Source organism: Danio rerio, chromosome 9 (genome assembly GCF_049306965.1).
Source record: "Danio rerio strain Tuebingen ecotype United States chromosome 9, GRCz12tu, whole genome shotgun sequence".
NCBI classification, from domain to species: Eukaryota; Metazoa; Chordata; class Actinopteri; order Cypriniformes; family Danionidae; genus Danio; species Danio rerio.
The window spans coordinates 2891412-2918111 of record NC_133184.1 but is presented as its reverse complement, the minus strand read 5'-3'; the positions used below and the strand labels follow the sequence as shown (position 1 = coordinate 2918111).

Below are 26700 nucleotides of genomic sequence, written 5' to 3'. Positions count from 1 at the left end.
ATCAGGGAAATATTTGCTTTTATCTGCAGCTGACGTCAGAACAGCAGGAACCGCTACTAATTCACCAACGTCACTTTAAAACTAGTGTTTGAATGATTCTCTAGCGTAATTTCTAAAGTGATGACAAAGCAGCTGATTTTTGCTCATGTTTTAAGATTATAACGCTGAACGGCATGAAATGCCATCAGTCTACAGAGATTTCCCAGTTTTTCTCTGTTGTATCACAGTAATTAACCCCAAAAAGGCCAAAGCAAAGCAAACACTACCAGTTTCTGTGGCATACACACAGCACTACAAAATACAAAAGAGAGATCGACTTAGAATGTCACTTTCCTGTTCTATAATGATTTGTTCAGCTGTAGTTTAAAACACACTCTGAGAAAATGCTGTTTTTCTTACCTGAGGACTTTTTATGCGGTCTCTTGATGCCATCTTGTGGTGGAACGTTAACCGTCACTTTCTTTGGTCTGCTCAGACAGACTGATGGCGGCCGATGCACTGAATCCGATGCTCCGAAATTATAAATATTTTAAAATAGACGCTCTCCTTATAAATAAACTGCAAAGTTGCAATCTAATTAGCTACATTCTTGCCTAAAAAAGCTTTAAAAGTACATTATGTTGTCTAACAGCAGCAATATTGCCGGCAGCTAGCTCTCTGCAACTCTCACATGGTCGCCCTCTTTCTTGGTAGCATATTAGACACTGTGACTTTTAAAGTTATTGTGACTCAGAATTTTGATAGGTGCTGTATTTGTTTTCTTACACAAATCAATACATATTAGACGCTATGACTTGAAGTTATACACGACAGGACGAAAGTCTTGTCGTCGATCCCAGTTGTAAGAGCAACAAATAATAACTTGTCTTCTAGTTGATCATTTGGAAAAGTGGCAGAAGGTGGATTTTTCCCTTGAATCATCTGTTGATCTGCATCCCAATCATCACAAATACTGCAGAAGACCTACTGGAACCCGCATGGACTCAAGACTCTCACAGAAATCAGTCAAGTTTGGTGAAGGAAAATCATGGTTTGGGGTTACATTCAGTATGGGGGCGTGCGAGAGGTCTGCAACATCACCAGCCTGAGGTGTCAAGACATTTGTGCTGCCCATTACATTACAAATTCTATACTGGACATTATTTCTGTTCAGTGACAAGACTTTAGTCTAAGCAAAGTCAGACCTTACTGTCCTAATGAAATCATTAAAAATCAAGGCATGATCATATTTTATTTTGGTCAAACAAGCATGATCTAGAGGCCTTTGTTTTTCATATAAGCCACTTCTGAAACCAAATGATCAACAAGAAGTCAAGTTATTATTTGCTGCCCTGCTGAAAAATCCAGCTTAATCCAGCCTAGGCTGGTTGGCTGGTTTTAGCTGGTCGACCAGGCTGGTTTTAGAGGGGTTTTGGCCACTTCCAGGCTGGTTTCCAGCCATTTCCAGCCTGGTCTTAGTTGATCAGGCTGGAAAATGACCAGCCAAATCCAGCTAAAACCAGCTTGACCAGCCTGGTTTAAGCTGGATATAGCTGGTTTTGGCTGGACTCCCAGCTTGGCTGGGCTGGTCAAGCTGGTTTTAGCTGGTCATCTCCCAGCCTAACCAGCTAAGACCAGGCTGGAAATGGCTGGAAACCAGCCTGGAAGTGGCCAAAACCCCTCTAAAACCAGCCTGGTCGACCAGCTAAAACCAGCCAACCAGCCTAGGCTGAATTAAGCTGGATTTTTCAGCAGGGTAAGCTAACCACAATGACTGTTTTTAAGCAGAACTCACAGTGCTAAGATCAAACGTGTTTGTGAGATTTTAAATAGAAAGGTTGAGTAAATAATGGCAGAGTTTTTTATTTGGGATGAACTCTCCCCTTCTTTATTTTTTTAGTAAAGGTTTGTCTTCATTAAGAGATAAAGTGCTAAGCTAACAATGTTTACTTTATTTAGAAGAACTTACAGTGCTAACATCAAATGTTTTGTGAGATTTAAAATGGAAAGATTAAGTAAAAATGGCAGAATACAATTTTTGGGTGAACTATCCCTTAAAGACATCCTCTCTATTCTTTAGTAAAGGTTTGTCTTAGCAGCTTATTAAGAGAAAATGCTAAGCTAACAGTTTTTACAGTTTATTTAGCAGAACTCTTCGTGCTAAGATGAAACTTTTTTGTGAGATTTAAAATGGAAAGATTGAGTAAATGATGGCAGAATAAAGTTTTTTGGGTGAATATCGCTTTAAGACGTGTCTATTTTTTTAGTAAAGGTTTGTCTTTAAAGCTAATGAAGAGAAAATGCTAAGCTAACAGCTTTTACTGTACTCTCAGTGCTAAGATCAAATTGTGAGATTTTAAATGTTGAGACGACTGTTGTCCTCTAGGTTGTGCTGTTGGGTCATTATAACAGCTGAAGACACAACATTCTCCATGATTACGAGCACATATGCCTGCTTTGCCCCTCATCTGTGTCTCTCTGACCTCTGCAGGACTGCAAATGGAAAATGTACATGGAGCTGGACGGGGACGAGGTGGCGATAGCGTACATCAAAGACGTGACCTTTAACGCCAACAGACCAGATGTAGATGTTTTAAAGATGACCAAGGTGGGAGACCATGAACAGATGCCTCCATTATGTTTTGAGGAACGCAGGAGAACGGACATTGACTCAGTTTGTTTCCTGAGGTCTAATAGCTGGGTGTTTGATCCAGCGACCGTGTACTGTGTTTTGTTTATTTTCCCCCGGTTTATTTATGCTTATGAATTGCATTATGGGCCCTTGATCTTTCTTCCAACAACTTTTAAGCTTGAAAAGTTCACAAAAGTGACGTTTATTGGCATTTTTAAATACTTTAAAGTGATATATTGTCCGGGTTGGTGTTATATATTATGCTACAAAAGCCTTGTAATAAGCTGCAGTGCATTTTCTGTTATTTTACAGACTTATTTCTTTATATATTACAGTATGTCTTATACATTATATTATTTCAAACTACTAAAATGTCAATAAAAGTCACTTTGTTTAACTGTAGAGTTGATTTTTCAACATTAAAATTCAACAGAGCAGAGATCAACATCCTGTAATGCAATTCACAACCGTAAATACGCACTTGTAAATCACAAAATACAGAAACTGTCCATTAATAGAGATTATTTACAGTGTAGTTATAAATGTCATGAATATAAAAATCCTCATGTTGTGTTTTTACTGTGTGTGGTAAAATCTTAATTCCTCTTCAGCCTCCTTTCGTGATGGATAAATGGATAGTGGGAATATCTGGCACACATACTGTTGACTACATAGTGAACTATGAGGTGAGTACTAGACAAAACACTACAGGTAATATGAAATAACACTTTATATATGTATATATATATATATATATATATATATATTTATATATAACCTTATTGCATGTAGCTTTCTATATAGTGTCAAATTGATATTGTATATTCTGTATATTTAAATATTGCAATGCAGTGTTTATGGTATGGTATATTTATGGATATGGTATATACTGTATATTTAAGTATTTAAATGCAGTGTTTTAAGTGGCCTGGGAGTGTGTTCAGCCGGTGCTGTGTTTGTCGCAGGGTAACGTGAAATCTCCGAAGTGTACAAGACACGTTCACACAGTGCAGTGGAGTGCAGACAGCGGAAAAGACGTGATCAAACCTGTGGAGCTGGTCATCGAGACGGCGCCGGGCATCAGGGAGGCGCACAACAGGAGCAGGTCCAACTCAGGTACTGCAGAGAATTATCTTCAAATTATTAAGACTATTATTCCAGGAAGAAACTCAAATAATTTCGTTGCTTGTGCTCCCTTTTTTGCGCAAACACATGTTGACTGTGTTTGTCATGCTCAACAAGTTAATTGCGGGATGGAAAATTGTATTATTGTTTTGAAATACTTCCTATGTGTAGTAGTGTAATGTTGCAAAAATTGCAGTGCTGATGACATGGCATTAATGTATTTATTTATTAGGTTGCAGTTTTAGTTTCAGTAAGCATTTTTATTTTGATAAATGTAATTTTTTATACTTTTTTAATTCCATTTTTCGGAGCTGAACACACGACAAATCAAAAATGATCTCATTATTACTTTTAACAGTTTACATTGTTTTTTCCACACATTGGTTAACTAATTAGTTACACTGTTTTACGTACTTTGCATGCACAGTTGACTCATTTGTCACCTCATTTTATGTTTTGAGAACATTGTATGCAACATTTATTCATTCTGTACATCATTTTATGAACAACAAACCTACATTCTGCTAATTTGTCACCTCATTTCATGCACGGCAAATGCTCAATTTACTAATTCGCTAATATACTAATGTGTTGTTTGTACACCCAATACACAATATACTAATTTTAATACAGTTTTGCTAATTTACTTGTTTTTATACCTCATTTAATGCACAATGAATGCAAAGTTTACTCATTTGTTATCTTATTTTCTATAAATTATCTTTTGGGTTTTTATACCTTTTGTGTGCAAAATCCTTTTACCTATATATTATATTTAGATGTATATATAACCTATTCACAAAGAGGGTATAATATTGTAGTCTTAATAAAGAACATGATGACATATTTATTAATGATTATTATGACATCATGTTGTAAAAATTTTGTTACAATTCTTTATTAATATTATTAATATTGTATTTATTAACTACAATATTGTACCCTTTTTGTGTGTATGTATGTATATACTGTATATATGTATATATATATATATATATATATATATATATATATATATATATATATATATATATATATATATACAGTACATACATACATACACACACACACACACACACACACACACACACACACAGTTGAAGTCAGAATTATTATTAACTCCCCTGAATTATTAGCACCCTGTTTATTTTTTTCCCCAATTTCTGTTTAACAGAGAAACGATTTCTTCAGCACATTTCTAACCATAATAGTTTTAATAATTCATCTCTAATAACTGATTTATTTTATCTTTGTCACGATGACAGTAAATAATATTTGACTGGTATTTTTCAAGACACTTCTATACAGCTCTTAAGTGTCATTTAAAGGCTTCACTAGGTTAATTAGGTTAACTAGGCAGGTTAGGGTAATTAGGCAAGTTATTGTATAACAATAATTTGTTCTATAGACTATTGAAAACAAATAGCTTAAAGGGGCTATTAATTCTGACTTCAACTGTATATTCCATTGATTTCCCTGTTATTTTAATAATTTCAGATATATTTATTGTGTTGTAGACTATAGGTAAACATCTTATGTCAAATATTTTACTAAGGACAGTAATAAATAAAGAAGTAGCATGCATTTTGTTGCGGACTTTCATGAAACTACACATGCTAGGGTATGAATTACAAAGGTGCTTGATTAAAAAGGAATGGTGCTTTAATAAATAGTCCTTAAATCTGCTGTTCGTGAAAGTTTGGGAACCCTGTCTTAAGGCATAGTGTTTACTCTCTTTTTCAAAGTAAAGCCAACTGTCCGCTTTTTACAGTGTATACAATCAAAGCTGACTTGACTTACATCTTGCCACTCTGTGTCTATCAATCAGGTGTGGATCCCAAATGGATTTACAGTCTGAGAATGAAGCAGATGAAAGAGCAGGCGGCCCAGGAGTCCCCCAGCAAAATGAGCCTCCCTCAGTTCCTGTCCGTCATCAGCAACCAGTCTTCATATGCGGCAGCTGTAAGAAGATCTCCAAACCGCAGTCCTCTCAGTCCCTGGACCGACTCCCGCAGCTCCTCTCCAACTCTCTCCGTCAAACTCTCCAACATGCACCTGGGCTCCAAAGGCAGCAGTCCGTCCAGCACCACCTCCGAGAGCGCATCCGAACGCGAGCGGCCCCCGAGCGCTGGAGCCAAACACAACTACAACAAAAAACCCTACTACGATCACCACACACTGAAGATGAGCAGTAGAGGAGATGGAGAACCCAGGAGGTTTCTGCCGCAGAGAGGATCTAGAGGCTTCCAACATGCTGGACGACCACGAAACGCACACTCATACGCAACGCCACCGCACTACCAAAGGCCCATACCGGGGATGTCAATGGCCGCTGAAGGGCCGAAGCAGAAAGTGGCGTCTGAGGAACCAGGGGATGGGGACTGGATTAAAGTAGAGAGGAAAAAGACAAACAAACAGGAGTGTAAATATCAGGAAGTGAGGCCGGTCAGAGGTCGGTCGCGTAGAGGTGGGAGAGGCGGTGGACGGGGGCGTAACTGAATGTCTTTTGTGCTTTAGAACTTGCCTTTATTTCTGCAGCAGTGGTTCTGGAAGTGTTTTTCCCATTCATTTTCCCATAGGGATTTTTTACTACTGTCTCGTAATTAAGCCTTGAACCAAACCAAACCAAGTAGGTATCGCTGGCTGCATCCTCCAAGTGAGAGGGTATAAACAGAGGTTGAAGCCAGCTCCAAGCGGGTGGGACTTGAGCTCCAAGTAGGCTGTACAATCCTGGAGTTTGCATTTATTTATTGTCTCGTACATGACACAGAGTCCAATATTGTACTTTATGAATGTCTGCACCTACCCCGACCCTAAACCCAACCTCACAGTTACCTGCTGCCTTTTAACATCTACACCTACCCCTACCCTAAACCCAACCTCAGAGTAACCTGATGTGTTTCATTAATGTCTACACTAGAGATGCGCGGATCAGCTGAAATGACACCTGAATTCGCGGCTTCATACAAATCATCCACCCGCCCGCACATATTGTTTTATCTGATATATGTATCCGCACCCGACCCGCACCCGATCATCACTTGAATAATTTAATTCTTTGTTTAAGGCATGATGATGGGTCACCGTGGATATTAACAGCAGATTGGGTGAGCTATAATCTGCGCATCTCTGATAGGAAATAATATGTTAAGCTTAAACGTTTTTTAAGTATTTATTTATAAAAACAGAAGTTTGTTTTTTGACAACATTTTCTTCATTTTTGAATAGAGAAAGTAAAAATAAGACATTTTAGCTTTTACAGATACAGGAACAAGATAACAAAAAGGATGCCACTTCAGCCTAAACGGCAGCTATGTAGTGTTTACTTAGGGTGCTTTCACACCTACACTTTTGTTTCGGAACGTATCTCGTTTGCCCAGTTAGCGCGGTTCGATTGGCATATGTGAACAGGGCAATCGCACTCTGTTCCGCGCCAAAGTAATCGCTCCGAGATCGCTTGAGTGAGGTGGTCTCGGCTCGATTGAAACGAACCCTGGAGCGGTTTGATTGCAGTGAGAAAGCGATCCGATCCGAGCGCGGTTATATCACAGTGTTTTATGGATATGTAATATGCTTACGGCTACATGAAGAGAGAATTATGAGTAGGGCGGGAAGTTTCGCGAGTCTCCGGATGCCCGCAAACGAGTGATGATCTCCCGGTAATCTCGCGTTACTCTCCTAGTCCTCAAATAGGCATCGTCGCGCACCCTTCTCACCCCTCCCCACCGTGTCTCTCCTCAGACATGTCACGCGCACCCTGTCAATCACCACCAAACCACCACCTCTCCTGACAGCTGAGCGGGACGCTGCAAAATAAACCCTGACACTCTGACCAATGTAAGGAGAGTTTACTCACACGTGACTTGTTTTAGCTCTTTTAGTCCGATTAGAAACTTTGCAGTGTGAAAGCGAACCGCTCCAAGAGCAAAGAGCAACAATGTAACAATTTTAATCTCTGTTTCGGAACAACTGAATCGATTCACAGGTGTGAAAGCACCCTTAGCCTTTTTCTTCGCACTGTGTAAAAACAGAACAGCATCTATTGTGCCTGGATTCGGATGATTCCGCCTCGCCTCTATAACGCGGCCAGCTGCACTGAATGAGCGTTCGCTTGCACCGCTTGTTGTAGGAATGTACAAGATTTTCCTCGCAAGGCGCTGCAGTCGTGGAAATAAGCGATCTTGTTTCTAACCTAGAACGATGGCAGATTTTCCTCTGATGACTCCTCTAACTGAAACTTTGATCAGTAGACTACTCTTCCACTTCATCCATTATTTTGGACGTCTCATCTTCCCATTCAGCAAAGCCCACTCTCTGCTTTTTCGCTGGTCCACTGCCATGTCCCCGCTACATTTACCCGCAACCAACCCGCAACTAATCATAATCTATTTTTTATAACCCGACCCACCCGACCCGCAGATTATCTGCAGAGCCCGCGGATATAACCACTATCCACGCAGCACTAGCCTACACTTACCCCAAACCTAAACCCAACCTCACAGTAACCTGATGTGTTTTATTAATGTCTATTCTACCTACACCACCTAAACCCAACCTCACAGTATCCTGATGTGTTTTATTAACGTCTACACCTACCCCAACCCTAAAACCAACCTCACAGTAACCTGATGGGTTTTATTAATGTCTATTCTACCTACACCATCTAAACCCAGCCCACTAGTGGTGTAAGTCCCTCCCACTTGGAGGTCGCCCAACTTACTTGCGGTATAATCCCTCCCAATTGGGAGGGACTTACAACACGAGTGGGTTGGGTTTAGGGTTGGTGTAGGTGTTGTAGACCTGTGCTTCTGAATGGCTGTATTTAAATTTCTTTCCTGTTTCGTCTGGTGCAAATAGCCAAATTGCTTATCACTGCAAATCTCGTCACGTAGCATGTTGTTAGGACATGTGGTTACAATATAACCTGCTCACCTAATGTTTACATTCATAATATTTATAGTATTTGCTAATTAGTAACCACCTCATGTGGAACTCTGAATCTGTGTCTCATTTTGGAGGCTGCTACTGTCCACCAGGGGTCGCATTTCGGTGACAGACGCATACTTTGGGAGCCTTCATGATTGAATGAATGAAATACACTGTTTTCCAGGCAACCTGGGGTGTAGAAATGTAATTGGCTAAACTGGCATTGGACGGGTTAAATGACCAAAACAAAGACAGACTTTCTGGCACGTAACTCACATTTTCAGAGCAGAATATCTGACTTCAGCGTTCAGATAAACAAGAATGTCCACTTAGCATGTTTCTTAAATATCTGCAAACATATTATGGTATTTTTATGCTTTAGAAGAGTCAAAAACTTAAAAACAGCACCTTTAAATGCAACATATGTGAATAAGTTACGAATTGCCATGGGGTTGCATTGAAACGTAACTTATTATACTGTACATATTGTTTGAAAATTAGCATAGAAATTTTAAAATGATGTGTGCTCCCAAACCCCACCCCTAAACCTACCCCCTCATTGGGGGATGAGCCAATCATACTTGACAACATATTTTTAGTTATTTTAATATTATTAGGTATTGTAAAATTATAACATTCACAACAACGGTGTGTCTTTTAGGGCAGGGGTTCTCAACTGGTTTAGCCATGGGACTCACATTTTTACATGGTCATCAAGCCCCGACCCAAATTTATAGAAACTATAATACAATTTTAGGAATTATAATTAATTTGTATTTATTTGTTAACATAAACAAGTGGTGACCCATACATCATAAGAAATTTACCAAGACTTACAAATAAACAATATTTTATTGCTGTCTTTTAACAAAATGGATCAAATTATAGAAATATTACAAAGTAAACACGACAAATACTGTTAATAATAAACTGTTAATAAAACATGTTTTCTGGTTTTTAAATGTTGTTTTAATTTAGAAGGTTTCATGCTCTCTTATGAGAGCACCTCACTACATATCACACTGAGGCTTTAAGTCTTTTTTGTTGTCAATATATATATTCATACTTTACATATTCGGGGTCGTACTTGCGATTCGGCAAATTTGTTGCAACAATTAAATGAAATTTCACATGTCAAACGGTAGGGTTGTCGCACACGCATTACAAAATAAAAGTCCGGTATAAGTAAAACAAGTACAAATTTTTACTTTTGTTGTTTGTTTTTGACCACACACTCCGCGACCCACTGAAAATGTTCCCACCAGTTGAGAAACACTGTTTTAGGGTCTATCAGTTACTAAAATATCACTTTCCCTATGGAGAAAATGAATGAAGTCTTTGTTTGCTTCCAGAATCCGACTGTTGTGTTTTGTTCTTAAAGTAAGGGTTGATGGAGGGTTAGACTAAAGAGAATTGTTTTTGACCAAAGCACTATTCCTAGCTGTAACTAGGAGTTTATCAGTGTACTGTAAGTACATTCAAATTAAATATATGCATCTTATAAACTGACACTGGTAAAGGGCAAACATTCATCGTCAAATAGATATACTGACTAAAAAGTCTTCATTATTATGCCTGTTCTAAAAAAAAAGGACATTTTTGGTGAAGTTATTCCCTTTCCAGGATTGAACTTGAATTTTTCTTTTCTTTTATGATTTCAATGTTTCTTTTTGAGGTGTTTCTTATTGGAATTATGCTGATTGCTTCAATGAAAATTGAGGACTGTTTATACTGTATGTCTGCAAGACACATTTGGTTATTGTTATATTTTATTAGAAAGAAATACTTCATTTATATGATATTAAACATGTATTTATTATTATTATGATGGTGGAAATTTAAAGTTTGTCAGTTTATAATATATTAATAAAATGTAAACCCTGAAGGAATGCCTTGCTTGTTTCATCTAGTCTGCATTTCGCGCGGTTTGTGGCAAGCCCTTGCAAATGAGCTCTGACCTTTGGCGCCACGGCAGACGATCCTGTAAGCTCAATGTGATTTCAAACAGAAACATTTTATTCATCTTTATTCGAATACCCCCAGGCTTCTAGTGTTAAACTTTAAACATGTGTGTGTTAAGTTCGTAATTAAAAGAAGAACACAGCTCTTGTATCTTCAACCTATAAGATGAAGTTACTTTATTAGTTTTAATCAGCTTCCAGGACTGTCGTGTGGCGCGGAAGGCAGTCACGCCCCTTCAAGAATTACCCGCCAACTTCCAGAGTAAACTCTGCTGCACAGGATTGGAACACTCGCACATTCACGGAGGACTCGGGCTTAGTGTAAACTCAAACACTCTCAGTAACAACAACCATCTGCAACAATGCGTTCAAAGGTACAGTAAGGCGTACGCCATTTTTTATGACCTTATTTTAACTGTTCTCGTCTATTAACGTAATCTTGGATTGTTTTTGAATGAGTGTTTGAATGAACGGTTTTGCGGCGTTTAAATTGTAATTAAAGTCCACCATTACGCTGAAAAGTTAAATGTCCATTCAGAAATGTTGAGGTATTTCTTTAAGATGTATTTTTGGGAGAATGTTTGTTTGTTTGTTGTAGTAAACTTGTGAGGCTTTGTTTGGAGGGGGCAGGGTACGCCCTCAAACTTATCAAAAGTTCGTTAACTTGGGGAAATTAACGGTTTAAAGCATGTTTCTACTATTTAGATAAATAAAACTTATACTTTGAGATTTTTGTGTCAAATAAACAGTGAAGAAATTCATTTACCTCCAAACGGGTCGAAAATCTAATACATAACTATTTATTTAGGTGTTATTGAAATTGTTTAGATATCAGGTATCATATAGATTTTAATACACCAACTGTTTAATCGTTGATTATTTTTATTAATTTTTTTTTGTTTGTTTAACCACCGTGCCTTTGGTCAAGTCACAGCATTTTACCCATTTTGTGATTAATTGTAAACCCGAATTTTATCACACTTATTTGTGGATTGTTGTACAGTAGTGTTTTTAAAAAAAAATTATTACTCTTTAAACAACAGATACATGACAATATTGTAAACAAAATATTTTAATATTATATAGGGTGATGGAAAGTAAATAATAACAACAGCACAAAAAATAAATAAAAATAAAACAATCACAAAAACCAGCAGTATAAGTATTTAACTAAAATTCGTACAATTATAAACAAGCAGGACCATTACATTAATCAAAAATGTTTAAACTAGAGCACAAATGGGCAGTTTTAATGGCTTTCTATTAGCAATATTCTGAATAGTACAAAAGTGATTTTTCAGTTCCTGGTAAATAAATAAATAAATATATATATATATAATTTTTTTTTTTTTTTTTTGGAAAATTTACACTTATGAATTTGAAACTTAATTAACTATATAAATGGGTTAATTACAAAAACTTTGCTATTCAAATTATCACAAAATATCCAAAAGTTACTTTTTCAGAATGCAAATTAAAATTAAAGAGTACCTTTTTGTTTAATTAAAAACAAGCCTCATACCAAAGCTTTTTAACATGACTACGATGCCAAAAGATGTGGGGTACAGTTTCCAAATGCAAAGAACAAAGCAATTTACATCCATATACCTTTTAAATTTACTGAGGTATTGTTTAAACAGGTAGAATTTATTAATTAGTTGAAAAGATATTTCTTTTATCTTATTTATAACCAAAAATTTGTGAGTTAATGACCGAATACTTACCCATTTAGGAATTCTTACAAAATTATTCCAATAGGTAATAGAGCTTTCCAAAAGAGAAATGAATAGATTTGTTATTTTTAGACTAAGAAACTAATTTTACCGCACATTGTACCAACTAGACTGAATATGGGCAAATTAATCCAAGTTACAGCTCTAAATAAGGAAACAATATTGGAGTTAATTGCAGAGAAAACCAGAGAAAATTCTTTGGGAGTTACAGGAAAGTTAGTGTTGAAGGTAACGAATGAAGCAATTTACGTAATTTTGCTTTTCTGAGTAACGAATAAATTAACGCACTCTAAAAAAATAAGTAATATTGAGTAACTTGAAAATGTAACGAGTTACTTTTTTTGTTTAATTATTAGCTTTTAAAAGATAAATTGCTTCATTAATATTATAGTAGTCCCGATGAATCACAGTCTACAAACGCATTGAAGAAAAGGAGATTTTACTTCAGACAAATAGTACAAAAGTAGCAAACGCATTGCTTTAAACCTTTTAATAATCTATATTTTTAAAGGTTAAATGTAGGTGTAATGTATTGTGCATTGATAATTGCAGCGCTCCTATATTTTAAAAACAAAAGTTCTTGTTACTTCAGTCAGGTTATAACAAGTACCGCAAAAGTCACTTTTTATGGAAAGTAATGAGTTACAAAGTAACGCAACTAGTTGTTGTTTTTTGGGCGAGTAACTCAATTTTTAATGCAAACTACTTTTTAAAAGTAACTTTCCACAACACTGGTTGTACATGAGTTTATTAACAAATTTTGTACAGGGTAAAGGCTAAGTATATATTGCAAAGTTTTGTTTTTTTTTTGTTATTGTTATTAACTAATGTTTTGTTTAAAGATCATGTAAAATTATTGTTTAATAAAGTTTCCCCCAACTAAAATGTTTGGTTTCTAATTATGGTTCCATTTTGTAAAACATGACCTGAGAACAATTGACTGAATTCTGACCCTCAAAAAAGATTATTGCAGTATCAGTAATACTAGACTTTGGCATCACTTAATTAGGCTTAAATCTGTATTTTGTATTTTGTCTAATTATGCTTTGCATTGTTTAAATTGGCTGAAATTTGGCTTTATATTACCGTTTCTGTTCTCTTTGGGTGGTGATGTATTTCAGTTAAGGATGGCACTGATAATGTTTTGTCCTGCAGAAGCAGCAGGCATCCCCTCCGTCCACCAGGATGAACCTGCGGAGCTACAGGAGCTCAACAGTTTTGCCTATGGAAACCTCCTCATCCTCTTCAGATGACAGTTGCGACAGCTTTGGCTCTGATGGATTCGGCAACTCGGTATGAATTTTTAATTTATTTTTTTGTCATATGTAAAATTCTCTTATCACAAAATAAAGTCGGACAGGTATATATGCAGCCCAACATAAAGCAGAGCACTATTGTATAAGACTGAAGAGCTTTATTCCACGAAAACAACCATCCTGTATGTAATTTATCCTGCTTATTGCATGGCTACTTGGACCAAAACAACAACATTAGGCACAGGATATTGTTCTGGGCTGTAATAGCTTTGCATAAACTGATAGAAACCAAAACGGCTGATGGAGTATACACTAACCTACTCATTATTATTCAGAAAGAAGATGGCACCAAACAGTCAGAAACGCAAAGCTGACAGAAACAAAAACTTTCAATGAAGTATACACTAACCTGCACGTTATTCAGTCACAAGATGGTGCTAAAAAAAAAAAATCATAGGCAAAGCTGACCGAAATGAAACCAGCTGAGTAAATCATACCGTATGAGCCCGTGTTATTTAGTGGTTGTTACCTGGGACTAACATACCTTCAAATGTTACTATGTACCAATCAAAATCGAGTGCAGCTTGTGTAATTGTGTAATTATTGATTCTGAACCTTAATTTCCCCAAGATATTTATTTTCTGGCTGCTCGTCATCAACCCTGATCTTTTCTTTTCTACAGAAGAGGCCACAGAGGCAGACGAGAAGCTCCACTCAGATGGAGAAAGTGTTTAATGTTCTCCCTGTAACTGAAGAGGAGGATGCCTGCAGCGGGTTCGAGAGCGAACTCAACGACGAGCTGACAGAAATGGTTTGTATCTACAGTAAATGCTCCTTAAGTGTCTTTATGATCTCTTTAAAATAGACAGATTTTAGTAAAAGTACAAATGAAATGAACTATGAGGTTTTGGGTGTGGCTAACATATCTAACCACGCCCTTCCAGCTGTCAGTTTTGATAATAAACTGAAATTGTGAGGAGTCGTCTGACCGGTCGTAATAACTTTCCCCATCTTTCTAAATGAAATGCCTACTTAACTACATCCAATCATCTCGCATTTGAAAAAACCAAGCCACGCCCACTGTTTTCTCATTTAATATTCAAGTGTCAGGAGACCACTTCCAGTTCATGTGGACTTTAATAATAATAATAATTTTTTGCCTTTCAGAAAATGGACTCTGATGCCGAGGCCTGTTCACCGCCCAGGAAAACCCGCAAATCCTTCACTCTCCGAGTCGCCATGAAGTTCCCGACTAAACGCAGCAGTCCATCCAAACCAGTGAAGCCTGAGCCTAAACCTAAAGCCGAGACGAAAGACCCCGAGTCTGACTCAGAGGGAGAAAACTTCATGCTGAAGAGAGCGCTCAACATTAAAGAGAACAAAGCCATGGTGAGTGTTAGTATTATGTGTGCATATGTACTCTGAATACCTAGCTGTAAACATTAAAATGCATCATTTTTGAGAATCAACTGAATTTTATTTACATTTATTTTATTTTTGTGTCTATATATTAAGGGTGTCACGATCCTCCAAATCCTCGATTTGATTACATTTTCGATTCTAAAGGCACGATTCGATTTTCGATTATGAATAATTAATTAATTAATGACCAATTAATTATTTGTAGTCTACCGTTTAAACTACCTGACCTGCATGGTCTTTGTTTTACCCATAAACAAATCATACAGTAAATGAATAAAGGCAAGATACACACATAATTACCACCTGTCAATCACTTTTTCTGCGGGACTCGTGAATAGGCAGTGATCTGTGTCGTTATAATGGCGTCGGTAAAAAAGACGCACAACCAACAGGAACCAGCCAACAGTATCTGAGGTGTTCACTAAAATGACTAAGTACAAGTGAGTGAAAGATTGAAGCAGTCCTCTGACTGCCTGGACCTGCTGTCTCGAGTGCATGGTTGTGTGTGTGTGTGTGGTCACGTGATGGGCGTTTTCAGAGGTAGAGAGGAAGGAGCGCTGCTCAGAAATGCTACACGCCACTGTGGATGTCAAATCGTTGTCGTTCTAAAATGCCATTTAAAAACAAAGACAGTGTAAACAGGGCCTGAGTGTGTACTTTTCACGAGCGGATTTGCAACGGGGGCGGGCGTAAGATCACGATGCCGGTGTTGTCTATCGGATGAACCGTACGTAATACGTACATAGCAGAGCTTGCAAAACTGTGGGGTTTTTTTGTCGACAACACGAACGTTGTCAACATAACTCACTGGAAATCCAAAATGCTTCCACACCGGCGACTTCATTGAAAGAGGAGAGGGTTTAAGTTCTGTCGATGGGTCTCCTGCTTCTGCAGTTTAACAAGCTCTTCAACAAGCCTGTTTTTTCCCGCTTGGCAAGCCAAGCTGACGTGACATGGGGGCGTGGCAGCATCGACGATTCTATTTTTTGATTCGATAATCGAAATTGAGCATAAATTCAGATCGATTTCGATTAAAAAAAAAAAATATATATATATATATATATATATATATATATATATATATATATATATATATATATATATATATATATATATATATACATATATACATACATACATATGCATACATATATATATATATATAAATATGTATATACATACACATACATACATACATACATTTAAACAAAGGGGTAGTTCACAATTGTTCTAAACTTATGTGACTTCCTTTCTTCTGTTGAGCACAAACGATTAAAGAAAAAACAGCCATTGGTTTCTAATGTCTTCCAATGTCAGCGTTCTTCAGAAAATCTTGTTTTGTGTTTAGCAGAAGAGAGAAATGTTTAATGTTTATGCTCTTAAGTGTGGGATTGTGTTGAAACTGTGATCTCCATCATCTAGCTTGCTAAACTAATGGCGGAGCTGGATAAAGTTCCTGGACTGTTTCCTGGGAGAGCTGCTCTGACACCAGGCAATGTGGTAAGATTTTACAATACTAATAATAGTGGTTAATGTGTGGAGATAAGACTAGCTGCGTCTGAAATCACATACTATTATAGTATGCTAAAATCAGTATGTGAGCCAAGTAGTATGTGAAAAGTACCCGAATGGCTTCCTACTACCTCTGAGATTCTGAAGTGCGCATTTGATGGACATTACACTACCCCATGAAGCACTGCAAGATAATTCATGAAGCGACGCAACTAACGTGATGAAGACAAAATGGCGGATGTAGTATGTCCGAGTTTCTTTCATACTCATTCATACTGTATAGAATGTACTTTTCTAATAGTTGAGTAGTACATTTAAATGCAGTACCAACTGAGTAGTTGGTGATTTCGGAAACAGCCAATGTTTTTATAGTGGAAATCCTTTGGATGTTTTGAAAAGGTGTGTTTTAAGCAGGAGGAATAAGTTATCAAATATTGAATTGAAAAGTCATTTAATGTTTAATATATGATTTGTAAAAATTAAGTTTGTCATCTCATTAAAATATGAAGTTGTTCTTAACATGTTTTATTGATCTTGCGATAAGTTGCTGATTTGTCAAATAAACAAACAAACAAAAATGAGGTGATAATTGGAGCCGATAACTAACACTTAAGTTGATGCTGTTTATTTAATTGTGGTGTTTTTTTTTTTCCTGTACAGGTTCGTCGTGTCCCCCGTCGCTCTCTGGAGCCCATTGCCGCCCGCAGGAGGAACCCTGAGCGCACGTCTCGGCCTCACACACGCTCTCGCTCTCTGGTGGACGGACCTCCATCGCCACCTCCAGAAGACGAAGAGGAGGACAAATACAGCCTGGTGCGCAGAAGCAGAGGTTATGAGGATGACGACGAGGAAGAGGTGACTCATTTTTTTCCTCAACTTTTTTTTTTTTTTTTTTTGGATTTATTTATTAATTTTGTTGTTGTTATTATTAATAAAATGTATTTGTATTTTTTTTTTAGTTTTTAAATGTAGATATTTTCTGTATTTTGTAGTTTTTATTATAATTTTTTTTAACCTTTTTTATTTTATTGAATTTTTTTGCTCCATATTAATTTAAAAGTATTTAATTTTAAATTTAATTCAATTATTATTTTTTTATTATTTATTTATTTTTTTTACTTTCACTGTGATCACAGTTATCACTATCCTTAAATGACTTGCATGTTTGTCATGATGCATCAGTATTGATGGTCTTTGTGTGTGCCAGCAGAAGGAGCCACGCCGGCGCAGTTATAACAGCTCTCTGACCATTCCTCATGTGGTCAGGCCTGTGGAGGACATCACTGAGGCTGAACTGGAAAACATCTGCATCAACGTCAGAGAGAAGACCTACAACCGGGCCACCGTGAGTCTCAAATGCACATCATCTGGGGCTTTCAGTGTCATCAACTGTTTAGGCTTTTTTTTTTTCTCTCTCTCTGTTTTAGTCATTTTGTGCCGATCTGGCAGTATCTTCAGTCAAATGCAGCAACCTGTTAACTAACATACCATGATAATGTCAACCTTAAGATCTTAGTTCCCAAAATTACCATTTCAGAGACTGAGAACTTAAGGTTGATGACCTAAAAGCTAAATGTAAAGTGTGTAAAACTACTATTCCACTGTCCCAATATGGAAAAGCATTTCAGTCACCCAAACAGTAAGAAAGTCAACTTGAAAACAGAATGTGAGGTAAATTAAGTCTTCTTGTAGTGGCAATTAAAGTCATGCAAAATGATAATTGAGCTAAAATCATTTCGATATTGTGCATAGGGTTGTAACAATATACCGGTATGACGGTTTACCACGATTTGAACGTGCACGATTATCATACCATGAACAATTGCATATCAACGGTTTTAACCCTTAAAGACCGAGACAGCCGCCCGCGGCTAAAAATAAGTATTGCTCTTAAATGTTTAATAACTTTTGATCCGCTGATCCGATTCATACAATTCAAAGATTGGCATAAAGAAGAGAATCTCAGCTTTCCAGTGCTGTATCACATAACGTATCATATCACGTATCGGACTTTCAGAGGCTCCGGAATAAGTGCGGTTACTTCATCAAAATTTGACAACGCTGATTTGACAAAGAAACGCTCGTCACTGTGTCTCCGGACAAACCAGACATGATACATTGATGCATTGTCCCTCCTCCATGCCCAGATTGGTTCAAACTCGCAATATCACAACCAATAAGCATAGGTTTCGCTTTTGTTTGTGGACCAACAATGAGCTCTTTGAACAACACGGAATGAGAGATAGGCATACATTTCTGCGCGGCTAAATAAAACGCAAAAAAAAAAGTTTTGCATGAAATAATTCTCATACTAAGTACTTTTGCATGCACAGCAGCACAGAAACATGACAAAACAGTGACACAGCAAAGACGAACTGCTGCTCTTGCTGTTTTCAAAAGACGCAAATGAAGGTGCAGCTGTTTGTCTGCATTGCAGACAACCATATCCAAATCCACAAACAACCATATCCATGCTGGCACATAAAACCTAAGGATGTTCCATATTGAATCTAGTTTCGTTATGTAACTATTTATAGTATAGTAAATATTTATATCTATTTTTTACTGAGGATTTGCACCATGTTTATTTGGACTTTGACACATTATTTCTTTTTTTTTTTTTTTTTTTGTTCATTGTAAGTGGTGTTGTTTATAGTAACTGAAAATATATTATTTGGAAAAAGTCAAATTTGCTTCACTGTTCTATTATTTTGTAACATTTGTAACATCCCGTATACCGTGAAACCGTCAAACCGTGGTATTGTTTTAGACGATTATCATACCGTAAAAAATTCATACAGTTACAACCCTAATTGTGCAAACGTTTCTTTATTTGAATATCTTTCCCCAGTGTGGGTCATATAAATTGAACTTAAGTGAGTTAAAGTCAAGAAATGTGACGTTTGATTTGACTGTCAACCATTTTTTTAGCTTGTCTAGTTGGAGACTCTTCTTGAACTGTTTTTGTTCTCCATCAGGGCTCCACCTGCCATCAGTGCCGCCAGAAAACCACTGACACCAAGACCAACTGCCGCAACTCGGAGTGTGTGGGCGTCCGCGGTCAATTCTGTGGGCCTTGTCTGAGGAACCGTTATGGAGAAGAAGTCCGTGACGCCCTCCTCAACCCGGTGAGTGGATTTTCCATGGGTCATGGAATTACTGCAGTATCGAGTTGTCGAAGCATAATTCCAGAAGTTAGGATTTGTTTAATTTTTAATTCATTTTAAATTGTTGATTTTATTTATTATTATTATTATTATTATTATTATGTTTAAATTTATTTTTTAAATATTTTTTTATAAATTATTATTATAATTTTATATTTAATTGACTGTTTAAATTTTTCAATCTATTTTTATTTATGATGCTGGGTTTTGTTTAAATGTTTTTTTTTAATTTAATATTTTATTTTTTATTTTTCTACAGTTTTTATTATTATTATTATTATTATTATTATTTTGTTTAAATTAATTGTTAATTTTTTTTATATATAGATGATGGTGGTTGTTGTTGTTGTTGTTGTTGTTGTTTTATTTTTTATATTTATGATTTTGTTTAAATATTTTTACATTTATATTAATTAATTTTATATTTATTATTATTATTCTGTTTAATTGTTACTTTTAATTATTATCACTTTTTTTTTTTTTGTTAAATTTTTTATATTTATCATGATGATGGTGGGTTTTGTTTAAATGTATTTATTTTTAATATTTATTTGTTACATTTTTAATATTATTATTTGTAATTTTATATATTTTGTATTTTTAAGTTTAGACTATTTTTGGCCATCATTTTTTTACTGGCCATCACATGTTGACTGAATACTAAATGTTTAAGACCTTCAAAAACTGTCCTTTCACAGCCGTACAAACCGCAAATACTTCTGTATTTTTTATTTTAAAAATATTTTTTTGTGTGTGTGTGTGTGTGTGTTTTAGATGTCTTAAATTCTGTGGGGGGGTTTTCTTCGCCTTCAGTCAGGGAATTTAATGCTTGACTTAAAGTGGAAAACTGGTTTTTAGGCATCCTTTACCACCACAAGCTCTGATTTCATCAGCCTATGTCTCAAATTGATCACAGCACATCTTTAAATCGTGTGTTATGTTTTTCTTCTTGTAGGAGTGGCTGTGTCCGCCATGTCGAGGCATCTGTAACTGTAGTTTCTGTCGTGCCAGAGAGGGCCGCTGTGCTACAGGTGTGCTCGTCTACCTGGCCAAGTATCATGGATATGACAATGTCCACTCTTATCTCAAAAGGTAACTGCACAAACACACAAAAATGTAGTGATGCAAACCATAAATGTTTATCTTTGAGAGAAACATTCACAAAACATCCTAAGACTAAAAGTCTTTCCTTTCAGGCCGTTTTTGGAGAAAATCCTAAATATAATGGGAGTCAGCCTTCAATATAAGAGTGCTTTCACACCTGTGAATCGATTCAGTTGTTCCGAAACAGATTACAATTGTTACATTGTTGCTCTTTGCTCTTGGAGCGGTTCGCTTTCACACGGCAAAGTTTCTAATCGGACCAAAAGAGCTAAAACAAGTCACGTGTGTGACAACAAAACAAGTCACTCTCCTCACATTGGTCAGAGTGTCAGGGTTTACTTTGCAGCGTCCCGCTCAGCTGTCAGGAGAGGTGGTGGTTTGGTGGTGATTGACAGGGTGCGCGTGACGTGTCTGAGGAGAGACGCGGTGGGGAGGGGTGAGATGGGTGCGCGGCGATGCCTATTTGAGGACCGGGAGGGAGACGCGAGATTACCGGGAGATCATCACTCGTTTGTGGGCATCCGGAGACTCGCGAAACTTCCCGCCATACTCATAATTCTCTCTTCATATAGCCGTAAGCCTATTACATATTCATAAAACACTGTGATATAACTGCCCTCGGATCGGATCGCTTTCTCACTGCAATTGAACCACTCCAGGGTTCGTTTCAATCGAGCCGAGACCACCTCACTCAAGCGATCTCGGAGCGATTACTTTGGCGCGGAACAGAGCGCGATTGCCCTGTTCACATATGCCAAACGAACCGCGCTAACTGGGCAAACGAGATACGTTCCGAAACAAAAGTGTAGGTGTGAAAGCACCCTCAGATTCTTGAAACAGTGATTTATTAGTCTATTTTGATACTTCTAAGCAGTGAAACATTAGAAGATACTTTTAGTGCAAAACTAAGAACAAACCTTCCTAAAATGGTTAATCGCAATCTGCCTTAAATCTTGGAGGTGTTCACGTAAAGTTAGAAAAGTTTAAAATTGCATGAAAAAGGACATGTTTGTTCTATAAATACAAATTTGGCCCTTTTATATATATATATTTTAAAAATGTAAAAGCATTTAAAAATAGATTTGCTTAATTGAAGTGCATAAACCTAGTTGGATTTTTTTTCTTTTTGCAAATCTTCACTTGACCTTCATTTTTAAAATCTGTTAAATTAAAATCTGCTATTTTCTTTTATCTGTTGTATAAGACTGAAGGTCATTTGTTCTTCAAAACAGCCTTTATATTTTATTTATTCTGCTTATTACACAGCTACTTGGCACAAAACAAAAATAAGACTCAAAACATTGATCTGAGCCATACATGTTTACTAATTATTTTAAGGCAATGCTGACAAACTGAAATGGCTGAATGGAGTATACATTAACCTGTGCATTATTCCGCCACAAGATGGCAACAAAGTGGCATGACAACATGAATATGGATGTGAACGTATTCACTAGCCCCTTTCACACAGTGATTCCGGTAAATATCCGGAAAATTACTGTAATGACTTTACCGGTAGATTAGAAAAAGCGCTGTTCATATTGGTGAGGATGTTCTGGAATTTGTCCGGGAAAAAACTATTCACACATCCATTGCAATATAACCAGAAATGAGCTCTAATCGTCTGCGCTTACATTTTGTAAACACAGAAGGGTTCGGGCTTTTGTTGATAGTACATAATGTGTGTGTTTGCTGGCGCTCACCAGCTGCTCCGCGTGCACACACGTCAAGCAACTGAGGCAGAGCTTGAAGGTAAACAAACAGCGGTTTATCATAAGCATTTTATTGATCATTTTTAACAGTTGGCATTCAGAAGGATCATAGAAAGGTTATCTAAATATTCAAAGGCTTTTATTTTCATAAACCGCACACATGTGAATGTGTCTAAATGTTCTGATTGGCTGGAGTAGATGTCTCATGTCATCGCATACTAGACATGCAAATTACCGGTCATGTTGCAACTTCTCTTTCTGGAAAATTGCCGGCAGTTTGCCGGAAAGGTCTGTATGTGTGAAAGGGGCTACTGACTGTCAAGATGATTCCAAGTTCCCGGATGAGTCTGTGTTGTTTAACGGTTGTTGTCTGGGAAGAACACCTTGGAATGTTCTGACCAATCAGAATCAAGTGTTCCAGGCAGCTGTCTAATAATTCCTTAAATTGTTGCTAACTTGTTTCAGTCATTGTGAATGTGTAGACAGTAAGTTTGAGTGTAATGATGAACTTGTTTCTCTCTCCGCAGTCTAAAGAAGGAGCTGGAGGAAAGTGAATAAAGCCATTTATCCATCTGTGGACTCCATCCATAACTGACGTCATTCTCAAGTGCTACATGATCTCCAGAGCTTCATAGACCTGCTGCAGGTTCAGTTTGTGTAGACTGTTAAGTTTGTCTACATGTTCCTTTAATTGACATTGTTTTAAATGTGTAATTTTTTTTCTTCCCTTGCAAAATTGGAGCGTTTATCTCTGTACTGTATTGGTTGATCTTTGCTGCAATACTTGTTTTTAATGTGTTTTTACCGCGTTCTTATTGCTCAGTGGGTTTGCAGACGCTGTTATGACGGCGTGTTTTTACTGCTGTAGAAATGGAATAAAATCGTGACTTTTTAACTTCCGTCGTCTTGTGTGGGTCACTGAATGATGTGCATCTAGAAAGGAAAAATGCAATCAGAAACGTCTATGTGAACCGGAAGTTGCTGAGATTATTTCAGTATGTTGATGTACTACCAACTTAATACCGAATATTGAGTAGGGGATTGTTTTTCATTAATATCAAAGACTGTAGAAAATCAATAGACGTTACTCCTGAGCGGACATTTGTGCTGCGTTAACCAATCAGGAGCTTGCTCTTGTAGGGGTGTGATTATGACATGGTGCCTGTTGTTGGTGTCCAAAAAGGAAACGCTCCCCAGTGATGGGAAATCACTGGTTTTTCTCTTCAGTCAATTCTCTGTAAACCCTAGAGATGGTTGTGCGTGAGTCCCAATAGATCAGCAGTTCCTGAAATACTCGGAGCAGCTCGTCTGACACCAACAACCATGCCACCCACGTTCAAAGTCACTTAAATCCACTTTCTTCCCCATTCTGATGCTCTCTTTGAACTGCAGCAGATCGTCTTGACCATGTCTACAAGCCTAAATGTTGAGTTGCTGCCATGTGATTGGCTGATTAGAAATTTGTGTTAGAAAGCAGTTGGACAGGTGTACCTAATAAAGTGGCCGCTTAGTGTATGTGATTTCAAACGACTCCATGTCAAGTCACTTTCCTAAACGGCAGAGTTAGTTTCAACATCAAAAGTCGACAGAGCAGAGATCAAAGTCCCAATGAATGTTTTTGACACTAATACAGGGGTGACCAACCCTGTTCCTGGAGAGCCACCTACCTGCAGATTTCAGTTGCTACCCATATCAAACACACCTGAATCAATTAATTAGGACCTGAACACCATGTGATAATTATAGGCAGGTGTGTTTGATATGGGTTGCAACTAAAATCTGCAGAAAGGTGGCTCTCCAGGAACAGGGTTGGCCACCCCTGCACTAAAAGAACAATTTTGGTTGATGTGCAACTATCTCAATATCCAAAAGGGTAACCTTTATGACCATTTTTTTGGTCTAAATCTTCTATTTATACACAGTTAAAGTCAAAATTATTCACCCTCCTGTTTTTATTTATTTTTTAAATGATGTTTAACAGAGCAAATGAAATTTTCACAGTATTTCCTATAATATTTTTTCTTCTGGAGAAAGTCTTTTTTTTGTTTTATTTAAGTTCTTACAAATTAAATTAAAGCAGTTCTTACTTTTATAAAAAACATTTAAAGGTCAATATTAGCCCCCTTAAGCAATATTACTTTTGGATTGTCTACAGAAGAAACCACTGTTATACAATGACTTGCCTAATTACCCTAACTTTAACCAAGTTAAGCCTTTAAATGTCTCTTTAAGCTGAATACCTGTATCTTGAAAAATATCTAGTCAAATATTATTAACTGTCATCATGGCAAAGATTAAAGAATAAAAAAAGGATTGGTCGAGTTCCTGTATTTACCATATTAATAGTGAACCCCCTCTTGCATCTGACACCAGGACACCCTCGTCCAGATCTTCACACATTACAGCAGCGCGAGTCCGCCTCGACATCTATTTCGGCGGAGATTCAATCAGAAAGGAATATTGCGGTTATTTGAACATGCCCTCAGCTCTTGCCCCTCTGTGCCCCAGTGGGTTAAGAGGGCACGAAGAGGGGGATGTTGGGTTATTACCACGACCCCCCCCATCCCATCCGAAACCCTGCAGAGGAGAGCCCAGCGCTGTGATATACTGCAGTCTCCTCCTGTCCCTCATTAGAGAGCTCTGCCACTAATGGTGTGGAAATAATTAGCAGACTCTAATGGGAAATCTTATACCTGTGAATCATTTTTCCCTGTTAAAACTCCTCCGCTCGATCGCTTGTTCTTTTCCCCCTTTTTTTTTCCATCTCTTGTTCAGATCACCTTGCTGATATCTCTGACAAGACCAGTATTAATACAGCTTTCAAGTATTTGGAGTATGTGTAGCTAAGAACCATGCACTGTAATAAAATATATGTTAATTAAACTTTCAGTATTTGTGATTCACAAGTGTTTGTTTACGGTTGTGAATCGCATTAGGGATGTTGAGCTCGGCTCTGTTGACTTTTGATATCGAAAATTCAACTAGAGTTAATAAAGAGACTTTTATTGACATTTTAGTCGTTTGAAATGTATAGTTTAAGAAGCACTGTAAAATATAGAGAAATGAGTCTATAAAATAACAGAAAATGTGCTGCAGCTTATTACAATGTAGTAATATACAACACCAACCCTGACAATAAATCACTTTAAACTATTCAAAAGTCCATTTTTGGAACTTTTCAAGGTTCAAAGTTGTTGGAAGAAAGGCCAAGGAACAATAATGCAATTCAAAAGCATAAATAAAAAAGTAAATTAAAAACACACAATAAATGAAAAACTAAAACTAACCGAGGCTTACAATAATGTTAAAATAACAATAACTAAAAAGGAAACTGAAATAAAATATTTCGCAAATATGATTATCGTTTTTAGATTTCAATAATAAAATTGAAACTGCCAGCCTTTTACGTTTCGTCAGTTTAGAGGCTAATTTGTACAAATTCTTATTTTTATCGTACGAAATGTATGTTTTTTTAAAAGAAAGCGTGGCACTAAACTCCGCCCCCAAAGCCAACCATCATTGGGAGATGAGCAAATCTTTCTAAAACTAACAAATTGGGTCGTACAAATTCAAATGAATTAGCCACTAAATCAAAAAGTTATGAATTGGTGTGAAGGCGTCGAAATTGCGTTTTTTTTTTTTTTTTTTTTGTTTTTTTTCAAGGTTAAAAGTTATTGGAAGAAAGGTCAAGGAACAATATAATTAATAATATAATTCATAAACATAAAGAAATTAACAAAACACAGAAAACTGAACAGTGTGGTTTTACCCTCAGTGTTCCATCGTATACCAGCCGATTACTGTTGTTGGTTAAAGCTGTTTGAAGCTTTGGACAGTGATTTCTTTGCTAAAGTGTTTACGATGCTAAGATTATTTAAGTAAATGAATACTAAATGTCAAAAAAACATTTTCGTTAACTAAGTTAACCCAGCAGACACACAACGTCATAAGACGTTAATATTAGGGTAGATTTAGGTCCTCAGCGTATAAGGATGTTAATTTGGCGTCAAATGACGTTGACATTTTGTTGATTTTGATTGTGTTGGAAAGTGACCAAAATCTAACGTCAAATCAACATCTTAAACCAACGTCAGAATGACGTCAAATACTGATTTATTCGTCAGGTATGGCAACCAAAATCCAACATCTTATAGACGTCATGTTGGTAGTG

General features: G+C 36.8%; 2 protein-coding genes across 4 annotated transcripts in view; both read left to right on the top strand.

The window, feature by feature from the left end:
• The window catches only part of map3k20a (mitogen-activated protein kinase kinase kinase 20a), a 49359-nt gene extending 42230 nt beyond the window's left edge, over positions 1-7129 (top strand). The window contains exons 17-20 of the mRNA NM_001327940.1: positions 2471-2587; positions 3223-3297; positions 3577-3727; positions 5565-7129. Of these exons, the coding sequence (NP_001314869.1) occupies positions 2471-2587; positions 3223-3297; positions 3577-3727; positions 5565-6235 (1014 nt within the window). The 3' untranslated portion in view covers positions 6236-7129. The remainder of the gene's footprint in view (positions 1-2470; positions 2588-3222; positions 3298-3576; positions 3728-5564) is intronic.
• A 3771-nt stretch (positions 7130-10900) lies between these two features.
• cdca7a (cell division cycle associated 7a) lies at positions 10901-23424 on the top strand. Of its 3 annotated transcripts, none has more exons than NM_001017574.2 (10): positions 10901-10997; positions 13512-13649; positions 14295-14423; positions 14780-15001; positions 16457-16534; positions 17207-17401; positions 17757-17891; positions 19525-19674; positions 20669-20805; positions 23057-23424. In NM_001017574.2, exons 1-10 carry the CDS (start codon positions 10986-10988, stop codon positions 23085-23087), a joined length of 1227 nt encoding a protein of 408 aa, NP_001017574.2. In that variant the 5' UTR covers positions 10901-10985; the 3' UTR covers positions 23088-23424. The 3 variants fall into 3 exon arrangements, 2 of the variants coding, with proteins under 2 accessions (NP_001017574.2, XP_005167472.1); XR_012384935.1 differs by having other exon boundaries at positions 10917-10997; positions 17754-17891; positions 20669-20962; positions 21645-23424; XM_005167415.5 differs by having other exon boundaries at positions 10917-10997; positions 17754-17891.
• The last annotated feature ends 3276 nt before the right edge of the window (positions 23425-26700 follow it).